Source organism: Sminthopsis crassicaudata, chromosome 4 (genome assembly GCF_048593235.1).
Source record: "Sminthopsis crassicaudata isolate SCR6 chromosome 4, ASM4859323v1, whole genome shotgun sequence".
In the NCBI taxonomy this organism is placed as follows: Eukaryota; Metazoa; Chordata; class Mammalia; order Dasyuromorphia; family Dasyuridae; genus Sminthopsis; species Sminthopsis crassicaudata.
Window position 1 is genome coordinate 173,918,821 of NC_133620.1, and position 19,131 is coordinate 173,937,951.

The 19,131-nt window shown below is 35.3% G+C and overlaps 1 protein-coding gene across 5 annotated transcripts in view; it reads right to left on the minus strand.

The window, feature by feature from the left end:
• Positions 1-16,907: 16,907 nt before the first annotated feature.
• TRMT11 (tRNA methyltransferase 11 homolog) overlaps positions 16,908-19,131 on the minus strand; it is a 64,785-nt gene continuing 62,561 nt past the window's right edge. For 4 of the 5 annotated variants that reach the window (XM_074309908.1, XM_074309909.1, XM_074309911.1 and 1 more), the window contains one exon: positions 16,908-17,497. In XM_074309908.1, coding sequence (XP_074166009.1) covers positions 17,366-17,497 — 132 coding nt within the window. In that variant the 3' untranslated portion in view covers positions 16,908-17,365. The remainder of the gene's footprint in view (positions 17,498-19,131) is intronic. The other variant, XR_012489199.1, reaches the window with a different exon arrangement.

Sequence of the window (19,131 nt, forward strand, 5' to 3'; positions counted from 1 at the left end):
GCATATAGGAGAAAACTATGAAGACTGAATATAGATCACAGAATAGTATTGTCACCATTTTTGTTGCTTTTTTTTTTCTTTCTCATCATTTTCCCTTTTGATCTGCTTTTTCTCGTGAAACATGATAAACATGGAAATATCTTTAGAAGGATTGCACATGTTCAACCTATATTGGATTGCTTGTTGTCCAGGAATGGGGAGAAGGGAGAAAATTTTGGAACATAAGGTTTAGTAAAGAAGAATATTGAAAACTATCTTTGCATGTATTTTGAAAAATAAAAAGATATGCTTATTTAGAGCAGAACCAGAAGACCACTATACACTTCAACAACAATACTGTATGAAGATGTATTCTGATGGAAGTGGACATATTCAACATAAAGAAGATCCAACTCACTTCCAGTTGATCAATGATGGACAGAAACAGCTACACCCAGAGAAAGAACACTGGGAATTGAATGTAAACTGTTAGCACTACTGTCTATCTACCCAGGTTACTTATACCTTCGGAATCCAATTCTTAACGTGCAACAAGAAAATTGGATTTACACACATATATTGTTATCTACGTTATATTGTAACACATTTAATATGTATAGGATTGCCTGTCATCTAGGGGAGGGAGTAGAGGGAGGGAGGGGAAATTTTGGAAAAATGAATATAAGGGATAATGTTATAAAAAAATTACTCATGCATATGTACTGTCAAAAAATTATAAATATAAAATTAATTTTTTAAAAAAAATATGCTTATTTTTAAAAAGTGCCAACTTGAGAATCAAGTAGATTGCCAGTCAAACACTGGCATACCATTAACTTCCTATATGTTTCTGGGCAAATGATTTCACATTTCTAGACCTCAGTGCCATCGTTTTTAAAATGAGAGGTCTGAATCCTAAGTTTAATCCTTAAGGTTGTTTCCAGTTTGAATATTCTATAATTCAGCTTTTCTTTAATACAGCTTGCTTTCCAGGAGAAAAGGGGAATAAAAAAGAAGGAACCAGTGAAATGCCTAAGATCTAAAACAAAGACCCTAGTACTTAAGTGGGCATTCCATGACGATTTCCCAGAAGACATGGACAGGAGTAAGGAAAAAACAGGCAAGGATAAGTGATAAGCATTGTTGGAAATGAGAGGCACCATTGCTAGATGTACACCTCTCTCACCAAGGAATCAGGGTAAATTGTGAAATGGAAATATGAGGAATAATAGGGTAACTACTTGCTTGAATACTATGGGATGGAACTTTTTATTTATTACATGACTTTGTAGACTGAATACTTTTCATAGTATTAGAGAATAGAGTTGGAAAGAACCTCAAAGGTCATCCTCTAACATTTCCATGTTAGACTTATGCCCAGACAGGTGGGAAATTAAACCATGAGAAATTTAAGTGATTTATCGAAGGTCACACAGCTGATAATCATTAGAGATAGGATTTGAAGCCAAGTTTTCCAACTCCAAAATCAGGGCTTCTTTCATTGAACTATATTGTTTCCCCTGTGAAAATGGCAGCAAAAATCTAATTGGAAGCTTTCATCACATGTTCTACTCACAGTTCAGCAAAACTGCCTTTTCTTTTCATAGAATGAACTCACTGGAGTCATGATCCTTGCTCTAGAAGGGATCTTGAGCCATCAACTTCAACTTCCTTATTGTAGAAACGAAGGGATTGAAATCTTTAGAAGTGGAGAGCATTTTGCCCATGTTTCCACAGGTTGAAAGGATCAAAAGTGGGATTTGAACACAGATCCTTTGCACAAAGGCACTGCTCTTCCCATTGTACCACACTGCTTTTTTCTCCTACTATGGGACACTAAATAGTAATGATCCTTGGAGGTAAAAAGAAAAATATCTTTTCAAAAGACCAGTTGTTTTGAGCCCGGAACTGTTCTTGTATTCCCTAAAGTCAAAGAAAGAAGCTAACAAATAGAGGATTAAGAAATTATATTTTCCTAATTTATTTTGCCTCCAAAGATAAGAACAGTTTGAAGAACTAAATGCCAAGGGACCTCAGTATATCTACTGGCAGGAGTTGCTGCATGAGATTTTCTACTGGCTAGCTTAATCCAAATTAGTAGGAGCTTCAGAAAAGACTTTTGGCTGATCCACAGCTGGAAAGTGTTTTGTCACAAACTCTGCCAAGTGCATAAGGATATACAGGGGGGAAAAAAAGGAGGAGGGGAAAAGTGAATAAAAATTGAGGGAAGCAGATTTTGTTCTTTTTAGAATAATTTTTTAAAAAAGCAAATGAAACCTCAGATTTAATTAAAATATTTCTGGCCTACCCCACAATTTTTTATGTAACTCCCCAAAGTTAAGTGCTTATTAAACAACAGAAATAATGGGGAAATATTTTTTTAATTTTAGAGAAATGGGAAAGGGAGGGAAATAAGATTTTGAATTTTTTTTTTTTTTGTTCTTGACCTCAGGATCAACAAAGGCAACATGTAATATGTATTTTGGGTGGCTGGAGGTAGGGGTGGGGCAGGCTAAACCCTACAGCTAGTAAAACTAATTTATCAGCTCTTCTGCACATGATTCAGCAGAACACAGCTGGTCTTTCAGCAGCAGACAAAAATAAGGAACACTGAGAAGCCAACCACTCATCCAATTCAGAAAGATAGGACTATGTCGTTCTCAATAATTCTAAGCAGTACAACTGGCTCCTTTCATCTTAAGTAATACTTCAATGCTGTAAATTGCTTTCAATTAACTTGAAATTATCTAACTGAACCTCATGAGGATTGTATCATGCCAAACTTCATTGCCAAAGATTCTTGTGAATTGTGAAAAGGAAACAATATTGCAAAATCAATCTTGGAGCATGACAGTACATTTCAAATCTGCATATATCTGCCCTACAGCCTGAGCTCTCTATCTTCTTCCATTTTCAAATGATCATCAATTTTAGCTTTAGAATGTCTCTACCCTCCTTTCTATTCCTAAAGCTCCCAAGGTACAATGGAAAGAACAAGGGATTTGGAGTAAGAGGACTAGGGTTAAAATCCAACTCTGTCACTTATTACCTATGTGACCGAAGACAAATATGTCTCTAGATCTGTTTGCCCCTCTGTAAAATCAGGGGTTAGAGGAGATGGCATCTTAACTCCCATCAGCTCTAAATATATGACCCTGTAATCCACAGTAATTTAGAACCTTAAAAACACAGGATCATGGGTTTAAACCTGGAATGGACCTTAAAAATCATTGTGTCCTGGCAACAACAATATTATATGATGATCAATTCTGTTGGACATGGCTCTCTTCAACAGTGAGATGATTCAAACCAGTTCTAATTGTTCAGTGATGAAGAGACCCATCTACACCCAGAGAGAGAACCATGGGAGCTGAATGTGGTTCACAACACAGCATTTTCACTCTTTTTGTTGTTCTTTGCTTGTATTTTCTTTTGCTTCTTTTTTTTTCTTGTGTGGCACAATAGTTGTATAAATATGTATACATATATTGAATTTTTATATGCATACATATTTATACAATTATCATGTTATATTTCTACCATGTTTAACATATATTGGACTACTTGCCATCTAGGGGAGGGGGTGAAGGAAGGGGGAAAATTGGAACACAGGGTTTGCAAGGACTAATGCTAAAATATTGTCCACACATATGCTTTGAAAAATAAAAAATTTTAATATAAAAACCCATTGTGTCCAACTCCCCAACTTGGTGAGGCCCATGAAGAGTAAGTAGAAGAGCCAAGCCAGGTCCTTTAATTCCAAATCTGGTGTTCTTCCCATCCTATTTCCACATTCATAAACCTTAGATACTTCCCCACTACCTACAGGATTAAAAAAATAATCTAACGTCTGGAACTGGCATTCAAAACCCTCCACAGTCTGACCCTAACCTATCTTTTTTATCTCAGTTATCATGACTCTTTTATATTCAATAATTCCTATAACATTAACACACCTCTACATTTTTGTACCTGCATTTTTTTTCAGGTCTCTACACTTGGAATCAATGATTCAACTCAATTTTCTTCTTTACAAAGATCATTTTGAATTTGTGGCCAAATAGGAACTAAAGAACATTATGGAATGCAAAAGGGATGTTTCTTATTATGTTAAGTTTTAAAAGTTTTGTACAAATAAAACCAAAGCAGATGAGATTAGAAGGGAAGCAATAAACTGGGAAAAAATTTTACATCCAAGGTTCTGATAAAGACCTCATTTCTTTATATATAAATATATATATATATATATATATATACAGAGAGAGAGAGAATTGACTCAAATTTATAAGAATTCAAGACATTCCCCATTTGATAAATGGTCAAAGGATATAAACAGACAATTTTTAGATGAAGGAATTAAAACCATTTCTAATCATATGAAAAAAAATGCTCTAAATCATATTGATCAGAGCAATGCAAATTAAGACAACTCTGAGGTACCACTACAGCTTCTCAGGTTGGCTAATGACCAAATGAATGATGATAATAGAAAGAAGATAATAATGAATGTTGGAGGGGATGTGGGAAAACTAGGACACTAATACATTGTTGGTGGAGTTATGAACTGATCCAACCATTCTGGAGAACAATTTGTACTATGCCCAAAGGGCTATCAAACTCTGCATATTCTTTGATCCAGCAGTGTCTCTACTGGGCCTGTATTCCAAAGAGATCATAAAAAAGGGAAAAAGCACCCACCTGAGCAAAAATGTTTGTAGCAGCCCTTTGTGTAATGGAAAGGAACTGGAAACTGAGTGGATGCCCATCAGTTGGAGAATGGCTGAATAATAATATATGGATGTTTTGGAATATTATTGTTCTATAAGAAATGAGGATGAGGATGATTTCAAAAAGGCTCTATGTGAACTGATGCTAAGTAAAGTGAGTAGAGCCAACAGTGTACGTGGCAACAACATTATACAATGATCACTCTGATGGGCATGGCTCTTTTCAACAATGAGATGATTCAGACCAGTTTCAATGGTGTTGTGATGGCGAGAGCCATCTACACCCAGAGAGAGGACTGTGGGGACTGAATGTGAATCAAAACATAATATTTTCACTTTTTGGTGGTTGTTTGCTTGCATTTTGTTTTCTTTCTCATTTTTGTTTTCTTTTGGATCTGATTTTTCTTGCGCAGCATGATAAATGTGGAAATATGTATAGAAGAGGTACACATGTTTAACATATATTGGATTACTTACCATCTAAGGAAGGGGATGGGGGAAGGGAGGGAGAAAGAAAATTTGGAATACAAGGTTTTGCAAGGGTGAATGTTGAAAACTATCTATGCATATGTTTTGAAAATAAAAAGCTTTTTTAAAAATAAAAAATAAAATTCCAAAGGAGGAAAAAAAAAAAAGACCATTCTACTTATTGTCTGTACCACTCATTTGGCATCCATACACTACCATATATTGTTTGTCATCTTTTGGTGCATATGTCTTGCCTCCTCAATTAAATTATAAATTCCTTAAGGGCAGTGACTTTGTCATATATTTCTTTAAGCATCAAAGATAACTGCTGAGCAATTGCTTAATCCTATTCAGTTAAAAGGGACTAAGTGTTGTTAAAATAACTCAACTCCAGCAGTTGAATGCACAACTCAACTCCAAAAGGGACTCTAAGGTAAGATTAAGCTTTTCCTGGTTCTCAAGGAGTTGACTGTGAGTGGCCTTCTTCCCCTGCTCCATTCCTTTGTGAGTGGCAACATTTATCTTAGTAGTTTAAGAATATGGTGTGAATTATTTAGTCAGATTCTTAACTCAGCCCCTATTCCTATACCAAGAAAACTTCCTATTCCACCTATCTCTGGTGCATTTTAATTGATATATATAAAAATGTAATATATATATAATATTTTAATAATATTACTATTTCTAATAATAGTATCTACTAATACTATTGCCATTTCTTTTTAATTTTTTATTTCTATTTAGTTTGTGGAATAAAAATAAGCATTCCTATAACACATTATTATTTTTTTAAAAGATAATTATATATGAAACTGCAACTGCAACTCTGTTATATACAACTTGTTATTCCCTTTAAACATATAAAAAAGTTATGTGAATTTCTTTTTTCTCCCCTCCCCCCAAAGGATTTAAATGATTAAAGGTATATTAATTGTACTATCATTTCAATTGTTCTATAGGAGTCATCTCAGGGAATGAGCAAATACTTCCAGGTACATGGTGAGTCAGTACTTTGGTTTTGGGGGATGAACTTTCTTCCTGTTCCTAGACATATAATAATCCAGAACTTAAAAGAATTTGACAGTCTGTTTGATACAGAAAACTGTAAATGGTTCCCTTCCTACATCCTACAGATGACAGGAATAAGGAAGGAGGAGGGAATAGGACAAAATTCCTTATTAATTAAAAAGAAATTAGCTTTTGTATAGCTCTCTTCCTTTGATCCTTCAGGTAGCATCATGTAACAGCTGAGACTTACAGTGAATGATGGAAGATGAGCTGACCCTTTATCACTTTGATATTATGGGGATAATTTTTATATAAATTAGAGTAAGATCACTCCACTAGGTGAGCTTGTAACTTGATCCCTGGTTATCTTTTCTATTGTGTGTTTCTTTTTCTGAGTATGTAATCAATCGTCAAGCTTGAAGTAGACATTTCCAGGCTAGGAGGTCACCTTGTGAGTTCCAAAGGTCCAGAAATCTTGGATCCATTAAGTGAGACTGCCTGTAGGAAAGGGAAGTTTCTTCATCAGACAGGATGACCACTGAAAAAGGAACAAGCCCTCATTTCAGTTTACCAGTAAACATGGAGTTTTTTGGAGTATAAAGCAGAGGTAAAATGTAAAATGTAAAATGCCTAATTGACAATCCTGCAAAATACCTTACATCTTGATGAAGTTCCAAGCATCACTTCCCAGCAAATTGTAATGATACTATTAAGTTATTAAATCTTACTTTAAATAGCTATATCAACATTTGCTTTCTGAGAATCTTTTCTCTTTTATACATGCATTTCTCTTTTATGTGTGAAATATATACTTGACCCATACCTCATTTAAATTGTACATTGAGAATTTTTTTAATTTTCCTCTTTGGAAAGACCTAGACATGGGCCAAAATGTTCTCTGAGTACTGAATTAAGGAGTGTGTGAGCTGAGCAGTGTAGGAAGAGAGCCCAATCCTGTCATCAAAGGCCAGGCTCCTCAAGAACTGAACCAAGTTGGGTGGCTGCTTGGGTCCAGAGCAGAGGGTCCCCTTGGGGAAAGGATGGGGAAAACGACTCTGCCTCTTGTGCTCTGCAGCAGACTTTATTGTTATATTAGGAAATGGAAATATTCAAGCAACCAACAAAAAGCCCACAAAGTCTTTTTTTACCAGGTACAGGCAGGTCAAAAACCAAAAGCACAAGACCATTAAGGTGGTTAAATTCTGATCTCTCCTTCCCACTGCTACCTTTGCAAAGTCATTATTACCTTCTTAAAGTTTCAAGACAAAATTAGATTCTATTGTTCCTGGATTTATCCTGTTGGGCTTTTGCTCTTCCTAATTTACTTCCTATTTGGTTTAATCCTCCTCCTCCTCCTCCCCTTCTTCCCCCTCCCCCTCCTCCTCTCCTTCTCCCTCTTCCCCTCCTCTCCTCCTCCTCCTCCTCCTCCTCCTCCTCCTCCTCCTCCTCCTCCTCCTCCTCCTCCTCCTCCTCCTCCTCCTCCTCTTCCTCCTTCTTCTTCTTCTTCTTCTTCTTCTTCTTCTTCTTCTTCTTCTTCTTCCTCTTCCTCTTCCTCTTCCTCTTCCTCTTCCTCTTCCTCTTCTTCTTCTTCTTCTTCTTCTTCTTCTTCTTCTTCTTCTTCTTCTTCTTCTTCTTCTTCTTCTTCTTCTTCTTCTTCTTCTTCTTCTTCTTCTTCTTCTTCGCTAGCTATTGATTACTATATGTTGGCTACACCTTTCCCTTCTCACTTGACTTTTATATGCCAGATATTCTCTGCTTGCCCCTAGGTCTGGCTGGTACCTGTTTTTGTCTGTTTTCTTATTAAAATCATCTGAGTAAATCAACTAATCAATCAACAAGAGTTTATTAAGTGCCCACTATGTACCAATCACTGTCCAAGGCAGAAAAAATACAAAGAAAAGATAAGGGAATAAACATTTATATAGCACCTACTGCATGCTAGGCACTAACTAGGCTAAGAGATTTACAAATATCTCATTTTTATATAAAGATACAAAAACAAAAATGAAAAAATTCTTACCCTCAAGATGCTTCCATTCTATAAGGGGAAGCAACACTTTTACTTAAAAGTATATACAATATACGCATAAAGTAAAGAAAATGTTATGGAAGTGTGGAAGTATTAAAAGTTGGTAGGATCAGCAAAAGTCCTGTGTAAAAGGTGGCAATCTAAGGAATTTTTTTAAAGAAACTAAAGATTCTCAGAGATAGAGATAAGGAAGGCATATTTGGGAGACAAACTCTGTAAAAGCGTGCAAATGAAAAGTGGAATGTGGTGGATGAGGAACAAAAAAAATGTAATTTGGCTGGAACATAGAGTACATGTTGGGGAGTGAAGTATAATAAGTCAGGAAGAGAGATGATATTCAAGCTTTGAAGGATTTTAGAAGCCAAACAAAAAAAAGTTTGTACTTGAGACTAAAAGTATTAGGAAGCCACTACAAATACTTACTGATAGGAGTGACATATTCAGTTCTGTGCCTTAGGAATATTAATTTGACAGTTTTTTAGAGAAGGCATTGGAGAGGGGAGAGACAAAAGGAGACCAATTAAGAGGAAATCACAATAGTTTAGGATGAATTCCATGTCAATTACCATTTTATTTCTCTGTCTTTTTGTCCCCTTACCCTAACCGCTTCTCTGGGAATTGTGAATTCACTGAGGGCAAGAAGAACTTTTTTCTCCATAGTGCTTGACACATAATAGGTGCTTTGTTGCTATTAACTTTACTCCCCCCTCTCTTTATCTGACTCTCATGTTTCCCCAGCTGACAAGAAGTTCACTTCATCCCTCCCTAGGTATGAGTGTTTTGTATCCTGTCAGCAAGGCTTATCACTTAGGGGGGAGAGACATAGCCATACTAATGCAACATACCCACTAACCTTTGTTCAGTCTATAAACATTTGTAAAATATCCACTATGTGTAAAGAGTATGGAGTAGTAGATAAAGCATTAGTCCCTTAATTAGGAAAGCCTGGGCTTTGAGTCCTGCTTCTGTGACATGTTAAATCCGTTAGGTAAATAATCTAACTTTTGGGTACTGAAAGAAACACTCTAAAAGTGTAAGTTTCTGCAAAGATGCTCACTTGCATTGGTAAAAGATGTTTCCTTATGTGGGAGTTCCTTATACTAATGGAATCACAGATCTAGTTCCTATTTCTCTATATAAGGTGGATGGCAGATGAGATAAATAGGGCCCAATTATCTTTAAAATAGAAACTTGCTATACTTTTGCTTCCTTTCACCTACACAATATATTATACTTAGTAGGCATTTTTCTGATAGAGTGGTTGAAGCTAATTTTATGGAAGAACAAGTGGTTCTGAGGATTGTAATCAGAGCATTCATCTGTTCGTCTAGGGAGAACAACTACAGACTTTCCAGGTGATAAAAGAATGCTAAATTCACTTGTTTTCTTATGTGTTATCTTCTTGTAGAAAGCCAGTTAAGTAGATTTTTATGCAATTAAGTAATTTTTAATTACACAATTTTCACATGCAATTTTAGAGAATTTTATACAATTTAAGAGGTGGTCTGTGTCACATAAAGAGATGACTTTTAGTCATTTGGTGACCAAAATGCTTTTGAAGTGTTGTGACTTTATCTTTTGGGTGCTCTGAGTGATGTGCCAATAGGAAAAAGAAAAAAATGGCCCTTTCTCCTCACTACCTTCTCTAACAGCAAACAGAATACCTGTGTTCATTGTATCCAATATAGGAATAGGAAGAAGGGAGGGGGAAAGGAAAACAAAGAATACACAGTCCTATATGTTTTACAAAAAGCTAGTGAAAGAAATAATAAATATATAAATTTATATGTTGCATATGTATATATGTACATGTATATGTCTATATCTGTATATACATATATATATGTATCACACATTTTTTCACATATATTTCAGCTTCAGCTATGATAGTTCAAAAATGGAGGAGAGACAAGGAACCTCTTCTTTCACCTCCTCCCTTCTTGAGGCAGAAATGTTGACATATAAAGCACTAGGAGTCAAGATTAAATAATAGTAACCAGAAATGTGACCAGTACATATTTCTTACTCTGAACAAGGACAAAGAAGTAGCATTAATATGGAAACGATTTTGTGAAAGATCCCCAAAATTAGGGAGACCTATTTTTTATCTACACTGGGCAATCATTCCACTATTACTTGCTTTCCCAGTCCATCCTCTTAGCTGCAGCTTTCATTTTCCTACCTTCACAACTTTGGCTCCCTAGTTAATTAGCTTATTTTTATGCCATGTTTTTCCTTTGCATCCCTTTTCTCCTTATCATACTGCTATTCTTCCTTTTCTAAACTCTATTCTGAGTCACCTTCATCTTTGACTGCTACTTGCATGCTGCTAAATACTGCTGGAGGAAGTCACATAAGTCAAGTCAATAAGTATGCATAATTATGTTGACCAGTACCCTGTAAATTTATGCCATTTTATATCAATTAGTTTCTTGTTGCTATATATAAATCCTTTTACTCTTCTTTAATTAATTCTATCAGACCAATCCTATTTTAAATCCTCTCAAACCCTCAATACAATCTATTTCATCTTCAATCTCTGCATACTTTTAAGAAAAATTTATTATGAGCTCCTATTTCTCCCAATAAAATGTTATATCTCAAATCCCATCAATATCATCCTTCTCCATTCTCTTCTCAGATGTTCCAGGTCGGTAAGAGATGGCCCTTTCCTTGCCAAGGTCAACTATGCTGCTTGTGCCCAAAGATCCCATCCCCTCTATCTCCCAAGGGAGCTTAAAAAATACAATTACTGTTTCTGTTTCTCTGTCTCTCTGTCTTGTCTGTGTCTCTTCTCTGTCTCTGTCTCTCTCTTCTCTCTGTTTCTGTCTCTCTCAGATCTGTCACTATTGACTAACAGTATTTCCCTATCTCTCTCATCCTTAAAAAATAAACAAAAAAACAAAACAAAAAAAAAAAAAACCCTTCACTTTGAGCTTGGTTTCTGACCCTACCACTTGACTGAAATGCCTCTCTCTAAAACTGCCAATGATCTTTTAGTTACTAAATCCAAAGGCTTTTATTCTCATCCTTCTTGATTTCTCTGAATTATTTGACATTGATATTTGATTGACACTGATTTTTGATACACTCTGTTTTAAGACATCCCCTCCTCCCTGGGTTTACTGGGACTTTTTTCTGGGACTTCTGATGATCCTCCTGCCTGACCACCACCCTTCAGGCTCCTTTGTTGGATCTTCATCCATAATTTTAGTATAAATTTGAGCTCTGTCTCGAGCACTTTTTTCTTTTCCTTTCCATACACTCTCACAATGACTTTATGAGTTCAATTATCATCTTTATAGAAATAATAAATCCTAAGGTTATCTTCTCTCTGCTCCCTCCTGAGCTGTAGTTTCTTATCTTCAACTGCCTACTCAGTATCTCCACTTGAATTTCCCACAGGCATTGTAAACTTCCTGTTTCCAGATGTGAGTACATTTTCTTTCTGCCTTAACCCAACCTCTTCCTAACTTTCCACTCTTTCTAGGGCCCCACATCCTTCACCCAGATTTACAGCTTCAGTCATCCACCCCATCCAATCCATTGCTAAGTATTATTTTTCATATTTCTGCAATATTTCTCATGTGCATCCCTTTCCCCTCATATAACCACCACCCAAATTCAAGCTCTTACCACTTTTGTTCTGTGATATTGCAATAGTTCTCTCTGCTTTCAGCTTCTCTCTTCCAACCCATCCTCCACAAAACTGCCAGTCTCATTTTTTCTAAAAACTCCCCTGCTCAGGAAGCTTTAATGGCTCCTTAGGACCTATAGAATTAAAAACCATCTTCTCTGTTTGGCATTTAAGTCTTTCACAATCAATTTACATCCTTCTTCCAGACTTAATTTCACATTATTCCTTTACATATGTCCTATATTCTAGTCAAACTTGCCCACTTTATGGTCCTTATGCACACTTAATGAAATTATTTCTCCCACCTTTCTTTGAAGAGGCTCTTTAGCCACATATCTGGAATGCTTTCCCTTCCCCACATCTGCCTCTTGGAATTTCCAAGCTCCAAAGCTACCTTATACATTAGGCCTTTCCTAATCCCCTCCCCAGATGTTATTACTCTATATTCTCACCCTGAAAATATCTTATATTTTTCATTGTATTGCTCCTCCTTTCCCCCACTACTCTAAATAAATTATAAGCTCGTCGAGAATTGAGACTATTTAATTTCTTTTTGTCTTTGCACCTCCAGCACCAAATGCAGTATCTTACACATAGTAGTTTCTTTTTAAAAACTAATGAATGAATAAATAAGGTATCATTTGCAAAACTTAGAGATAACATGTTCTAGAACTGAGTGTAGCATTTAAATAATAACCTGAGGTCCGGTTCTCAATCATACACCACCTGTGAAACCATGAGCAAATCACAATCTCTTTAACCCTCTACTCTCATTGATGTTATGGAGAAGCCTGTTGTGGACACTATTTTGCAGTGGTTTTGTCACTTGCTACCCTGAGTCTTTACAATACTATTTTTTCACATAGCCTGCTTTCTTTTAAACCTAACTATTGGGATGATTCCATGCTAAACTGCACTACTGGTATTCTGCCAATACAAAGTTCCTTTCTTAATAATTACCCAGGAGAGTGAGAGAATATTTGAAGAAGAAATTTCTAAATGATTGAGCTCAAAGCAGAGTCCTTTTTTGGCAATTTAAAGTCTGGCACGATTGCAATATGACTGTCTTTGTAAGAACATTCAGACGCCAGAAGGAAAATGCACTGAGGACATCCTGATACTCTGTGAAGTAGAGCTAAGGGCCCGGAGTTGCATAAGGGCAGCTGGCTTATCTTGAAATTCATCTAGTAAAGCCCAATTTTGATCTGGGGCCCAGCTTACCTAAGAGATTGCTGGGACAGTATAACATTGACCCCGTAAGGCCTTGTTACCCATACTTACTGATGGGGATGAGAGCTAAATAGCAGATTGGCCTTGGTTACCATAAAATGTCAATTGGCTCACCCAGCTTGGTGAAACAGATGAACATCTTCATGATGACCCTTGCATAGAGAATAGGGTCAGGGTCCTTAGTGCGTGATTTCACCCTAGTGTGGACAGGAATGCGCCACATCGGTTATTCTGTGGTTAGAAATGTGTTTATCCTTCTACTGGAATACATGACACTAGACCTTCTGTTCCCAGACCACTCTGGTATTAAAGAAGATCTAAAATGTTTTAATGAAGTGCAAACACCCTTAGCTTAAGTTTATTGTGTCCATATATATACACATCGTGGATTAAAGGATTGAGTTGTGGTTTGGGGGAAGTAGGGTTGGAGCAAGGATTGGAAAGAAAACTATCATTTCATTTGACAAATGAGAGAGTAAAATAGCAGTGGAAAAGTTTTAAGTGAAGAATTCTCCTTGAGGGGAAGGGAGGAGATCTGGGCCCAAATCTATCCCCTAATACTTAATACTTCATGATGTTGAACACGTCAATTAACTACTTGTGCCTTAGTTTCCTCATCTGTAAAATTTGGATAACATGGTTGGAGAGATCCCTAAATCTATCATTCTATGACCCAAAGGAAATAATTCTCTCTGCATCAGTAATTTGCTCTCCTTATTACTTTATTAGTGTATTACTCTACTCTTATCTTCCCTGATAGCCCAAGGTACTTATCCTGACACCAATAATAAAGGAAATCAAGTCCCTAGCTCTCCCTAGCATCTATCCAATATCAGTTAAGGGATAAGAAGCAGATGCAAAGAGATTGCCAATGCCTAGTAATCTTTAATTTAGAAAAAAATTAAGTTAACTAAGTAAATCACTATGTGAAAAACTCTTCCAAGCCTCACCTTAGAATGCAGTGTGAATCTTACCAAATAGGAAAGTTTCATGTCTATTATATGAGGACTATATTAGTTAACTTTGAAAAAGCCTTATCAACAACAAAAAAAACAGACCTAAAAGTGTTGAATTTCTTTGACTGCCGCAATTCACTAAGACAGAAACAGAATGGAGTAATCTAGAGTCCAGTTTCTTAAAACTGTGGTTTGCGACTCCATAGGAGGTCTGGTAACTGAATATAGGGGTCATGGAAATATGATTATCAGTAAATGTTTAATTTGTATACCTATTTTATGTACTTTGGGTATATCAGGGGTCATGTAAAAATTTCTTGAGCAAAAAGGGGTCACAAGTGGAAAAAGTTTAAGAAATCCTGCTCTAGAGGCCCTGATATTGGAGTGAGAAAAACCTTAATTTAAGTCTCACTTCAGATACTCATATTACCCTAGGAAAGTGATCTAATCTCTCAGTATTATATACAGATGACTCTCTAAAACCCTAAATTACAAATATGTTGCCAATCTTCATCATGGAGAAAATTTCTAGAGATAAGGAGATAAGGCTGAGTCTTAAAGATTATGAGAGAGAGAATTTAAGAGGAAGTGTATTTCCAGTACAAAGGACAGCTTACTGCAGCTGAGCAGGCAATAGATAGGTTGCTGAGTTCTGAAACAGCTAGCAGTTCTCTTCAATTTTCTTAGTTGATTGCTCATACTGGCAACCAGATCACTTCATCTTAAAGTCTTATTTCCTGGATTTTAAAAATAACATCCTTGCTTCTTTCATTTACATTTTAATAAGAGTATAAAAACACATGAGTCAAAAGCTGTTTCCATGTCTCCATAAAGCCTGTGCTTAGAGACTTTTAAAGCATATTTTTCACCCAATAATATAAACACGTTCACTTTAATGAATCCAATTATGCTACCTTGGGCTGTATTTCCCTCCAAGCAGAAAGCTGGGAATAAGATTCTTTACAGTTGTAATATCCACTCCTCTCAAGAGTATAGAGAATGGCCAATTTTATGAGTACACATTTCCTTAACACATTTCCTTAACAAGGAAACTATGATAAGATCGCTTTACCTTCCAAAGCTTGCAAACACTTTGAAAATGTCTTATTATTCAATTGCTGTCATTGAAGGGTTTGTTATGGATAATACTAGGCCTAATGCTAAGTCACACCCAGAGCAGGAAGCTTCTAAGAAAACATAGCAGCAAAGAGTTCTTAAACTTTTTGTGTCTGCTGGTTACTAGGGCAAAAGATTCTCAAGACCACCTACTCTACTTATTACCTCCTGCTTGCCACCAGACACAAAAAAATGCTCACCAGAATTAACAAGGGTGTTATTACCTTTGATGAAGCATCACTCAGGTGGTCTGGTTTTTATTATATGTTAAATAAATGTATACCAGAAACAAAACTACAGACTTTTTGTCATATTATAAACATTAAAGAGATTGGTCCAGAGACCACCTGGGGAACCCTTACAGACCATATTTTGAATCACAGAGCTCTAGGGCTGTTAAGTGGATTAGTGTTTAGTTAACTGGCTAGGTGATATTCATGATGTTAAATATATAAAGAAATGAACATAAAGTTGAAACAACTCTCTTTGAAGTGATCTATTATAATTGCTACAAACTATTACAAAATGTATGTTAACATAAATTATGTATTCCAAAGATTGGTTCCCAAGCTGGTAACACATTAGGAATTTTAAGGGTGATCCTGCTGACAAAAACTCTAAATAAATTCTATAGAGTTTCTGCAGACTTGAAAGATTAACAGATTTTTAAATTACTGATTTTAATAATTAGTTCAATTATAAGGATAATTTGGAATCTGAAGTCCATTTACAAGATATATAGTTTTTATTCTGATATTCTTTAAATGGTGTTCACATTAAGATTTATTTTAAAAGACTACAAAATTTTAAACTAAGCCTAATTTTTGTTTACAATGGGGAAAAAAATCATCCAGGCAGAAATTTCTCATTCCAAATTTGCTATCTATAAAAATTCAAATTTACTCCTAAACAAGTTCCAATTTTAAAAAAATAAAATACAGCAGTTTATAACAGAAATTCTGAAAATAAATCACTATTGGATACTTTCAGATTTTCCTCTAGTGTACCACAAATCACATTCAGAAACCCAAACAAAACAATCACTGAAATTTCTGAGACCTTCCTGCTGAGATTCAGTACCATAGCAAAAGAGGAAGAAAGACTCCAGTGAAGCAGGGAGTATTCTGCATAAGCCATACTGGTCTTTAGAAGGTAAAGGATCACCCACCCATTAATGTGTGACCACAATTACCAAAGGTAACATTAAACAAACAAACAACAACAAAAAAAAACCCTTTTAAATCCAGCAGCCTCTGGATGATATAAGAGACTCCACTTTACCACCACCCTGCTGAGTTACAGTTGACCACCAAAGGCAAGGAAAACCATTAACATCCTGAATTAATGGGGTTAGTGGTTTCCCAACGAGATATTTTCATGACACAATGTGGATTCAGCAAAGTTTCTTCTTCAAGAAAAATAAAGCTTCGATTTCAAAGAGCACTGATTAGACTTAATACCATTAAGGGACTATTATGGCATTTTTTGTTGTTGTTGTTGTTACTGTGCTTTAACTATCAGTTGCTGAACCAAAAATTGTGGGCAGTTGTCTTTACCAAAAGTCAAGGTTTAGGAATTTGAGAGCAAATCCAAGGTACAGATGAGCTTCAGATGTGAACAGGCTTCAGACAGTTTGAGAAGTTTTTTTTTTTTTCATTTAACAGGTCCTAGGGCTTTTATTATTACTACCAAGTGATAATATGAAAATTTTAAAAATTCACCAAGAAAATAACAAAAACACTGAATATGAGACATAATTTTTAAGAAGCTGCCTTAGTTTTATTGGTTGCAATGCATATTTGTTACAAATAAAAATTAAACAGCTTGACAAATCTACTAAAGAAATAATTCTTGATTACTTCCAATAGGTTTTAAAATATACAGAAGACCCCAGATATCAAATGCTAAAATACCTATAGTATTATTTCTTTTTGCAAGTTAATGGTAAAAAAATATAAAGTCAATCTTCATTAATACTTGAAAATACAAATATAAATTAAATAAGGTTTGCAAAAGACACATACAAAAAATCTTCTATAAACAAACCCACTTTCAAAAGAATTGCTCAATTTACTTTGTAGTATTTATTTTGTTTTTCTCTTTTAAAAAACTTTAAAACAGTACATGTTCTCTGGATCATCCATGAATATCCAGATGTCTTTTCTCTTCAAATCCCAAATTTTCATTCTTAGTTTATCTGTTGTAAACTTATTTCTCACTCCTGGCTGGATTTTTCTTCCTTGGCAATTCTTTTTGTTACCCCACTGAAATACTTTTCACGAAACGAATTAAGACCTTTGTATGGTGGAAACTGATTATCCAATAGGTGAGAATACTGATCCTGGTCCTGGTGGATAAAGAGAGATAAAAAAAAATTATTCATTAAACTGTTTATATATGACACAGCAAAAACACTATTAAGCAAATTCATTGTCTTTTTGTTATTCTCTCATTACAGAATGTATTTTCAGAACATGAATATGAGTAAAAGAACAGTGACTTGAGAATGCCTCTGCACAAATCAGTCAATTGACAAGTTTTATGTATCTATTATGTGCCAGGTACTAAGGATGCAAAGTAAAAGTTGAAACCAGAGAAGTATGATCACAAAGAGCTACATTTATACAATATCCAAACAAGTGAATGAAACTTTTGGTTTATTCAGATACAAAAACGGATGGTATACATTGCAGTAAATGCCATTTTAAAATAGTTAAGTAGGCTAGACTTCTGAGAAATGGTTTGCCAGGATGAAATATGTAGTGGTTTAACTGTTCAGTTGTGTCTGACCCTTCATGACCCCATTTGGGCTTTTCTGTGTAGAAATACTGGTATGGTCTGCTACTTCTTTCTCCAACTTATTTTACAGATGAGGAAATTGAGGCAAGCAATGTTTGTCCCAGAACACAGAGTTAGTATCTGAAGTAATATTTGAACTCAGGAAAATGAGTATTTATGACTCCAGGCCCCAGATCTATCCATTGCGCCACCTATCTGCTCAGAATAAGATATGCTTGACAGTGAACAATGTTAGTAATTCAACTATATCTCAACTAGATTTATTCTTAAATAAAATCTATTTACTAATGAATTTATGTATTTTTCATATGGATAAAATAACAACAAAAGAAAAACCTAACCTCCCAATCCTTAAATTTTTATATTAAAATGGTAGCTACAAATGCATCTGGAATATATCAGCTGTCAGAATGTTTTCATATCTCTGCTTATTTCATGAGAAATTATCATCTTTGTCCTGCTTCATTGTTAGTTTATAAATACCCAGAAGCTTTAGCGAATATGAAATTTCATTTGTTATATTGTTTTCTAAGAACTACATTAGTCACAACTAAGTAATCCAAATTGTACAATAAATATTTCATAGATATGTTTAACTATACTACTGCATTAAGCGCAAACAGGCAAGTACTTGAATTTCAAGGTAACCGTGTACATGTGTTCTAGAAGTTTATCAAATTTTCTAAAGTATACCAGTGAACAATTTAGTCAATAACGCAAAAGCATAATGAAAATAGCAGAGTCAACAACTTCTGAGAACATACAATCCAAGAAAGGTGAGTTTATAACTAGCTAGTTGGTGGACACTCAATTTATAAATATTTTGTCTTATTTTTCTCTTCTTGTCAAAATAAATAGGAACAATTGAGGCAGAAAGCCTCAGAGGTGAGGGAAGGGGACTGGATAAGAAGTATGACAAAGGGACCTGCATGGTCACCTCAAAGGTAGAAAGGAGAATTGGATCATAAATTCAATAATATGGACAAGAATCTGTGGACCTCTGATTTCACTGGTTTTAGAAACTCCTTGGTAAGAACATTGCCCCTGTCAATGAAGATTGGTGCCTTTTCTGAAATTTATAGTCTTAGAAAGCTGCCTAAAACAGTGAGAAGTTAAATGACTTCTTCAGGGTAACAAAACTAGTATGTATAAAAGTAAGCATGCCAACCATATACTCTGTGG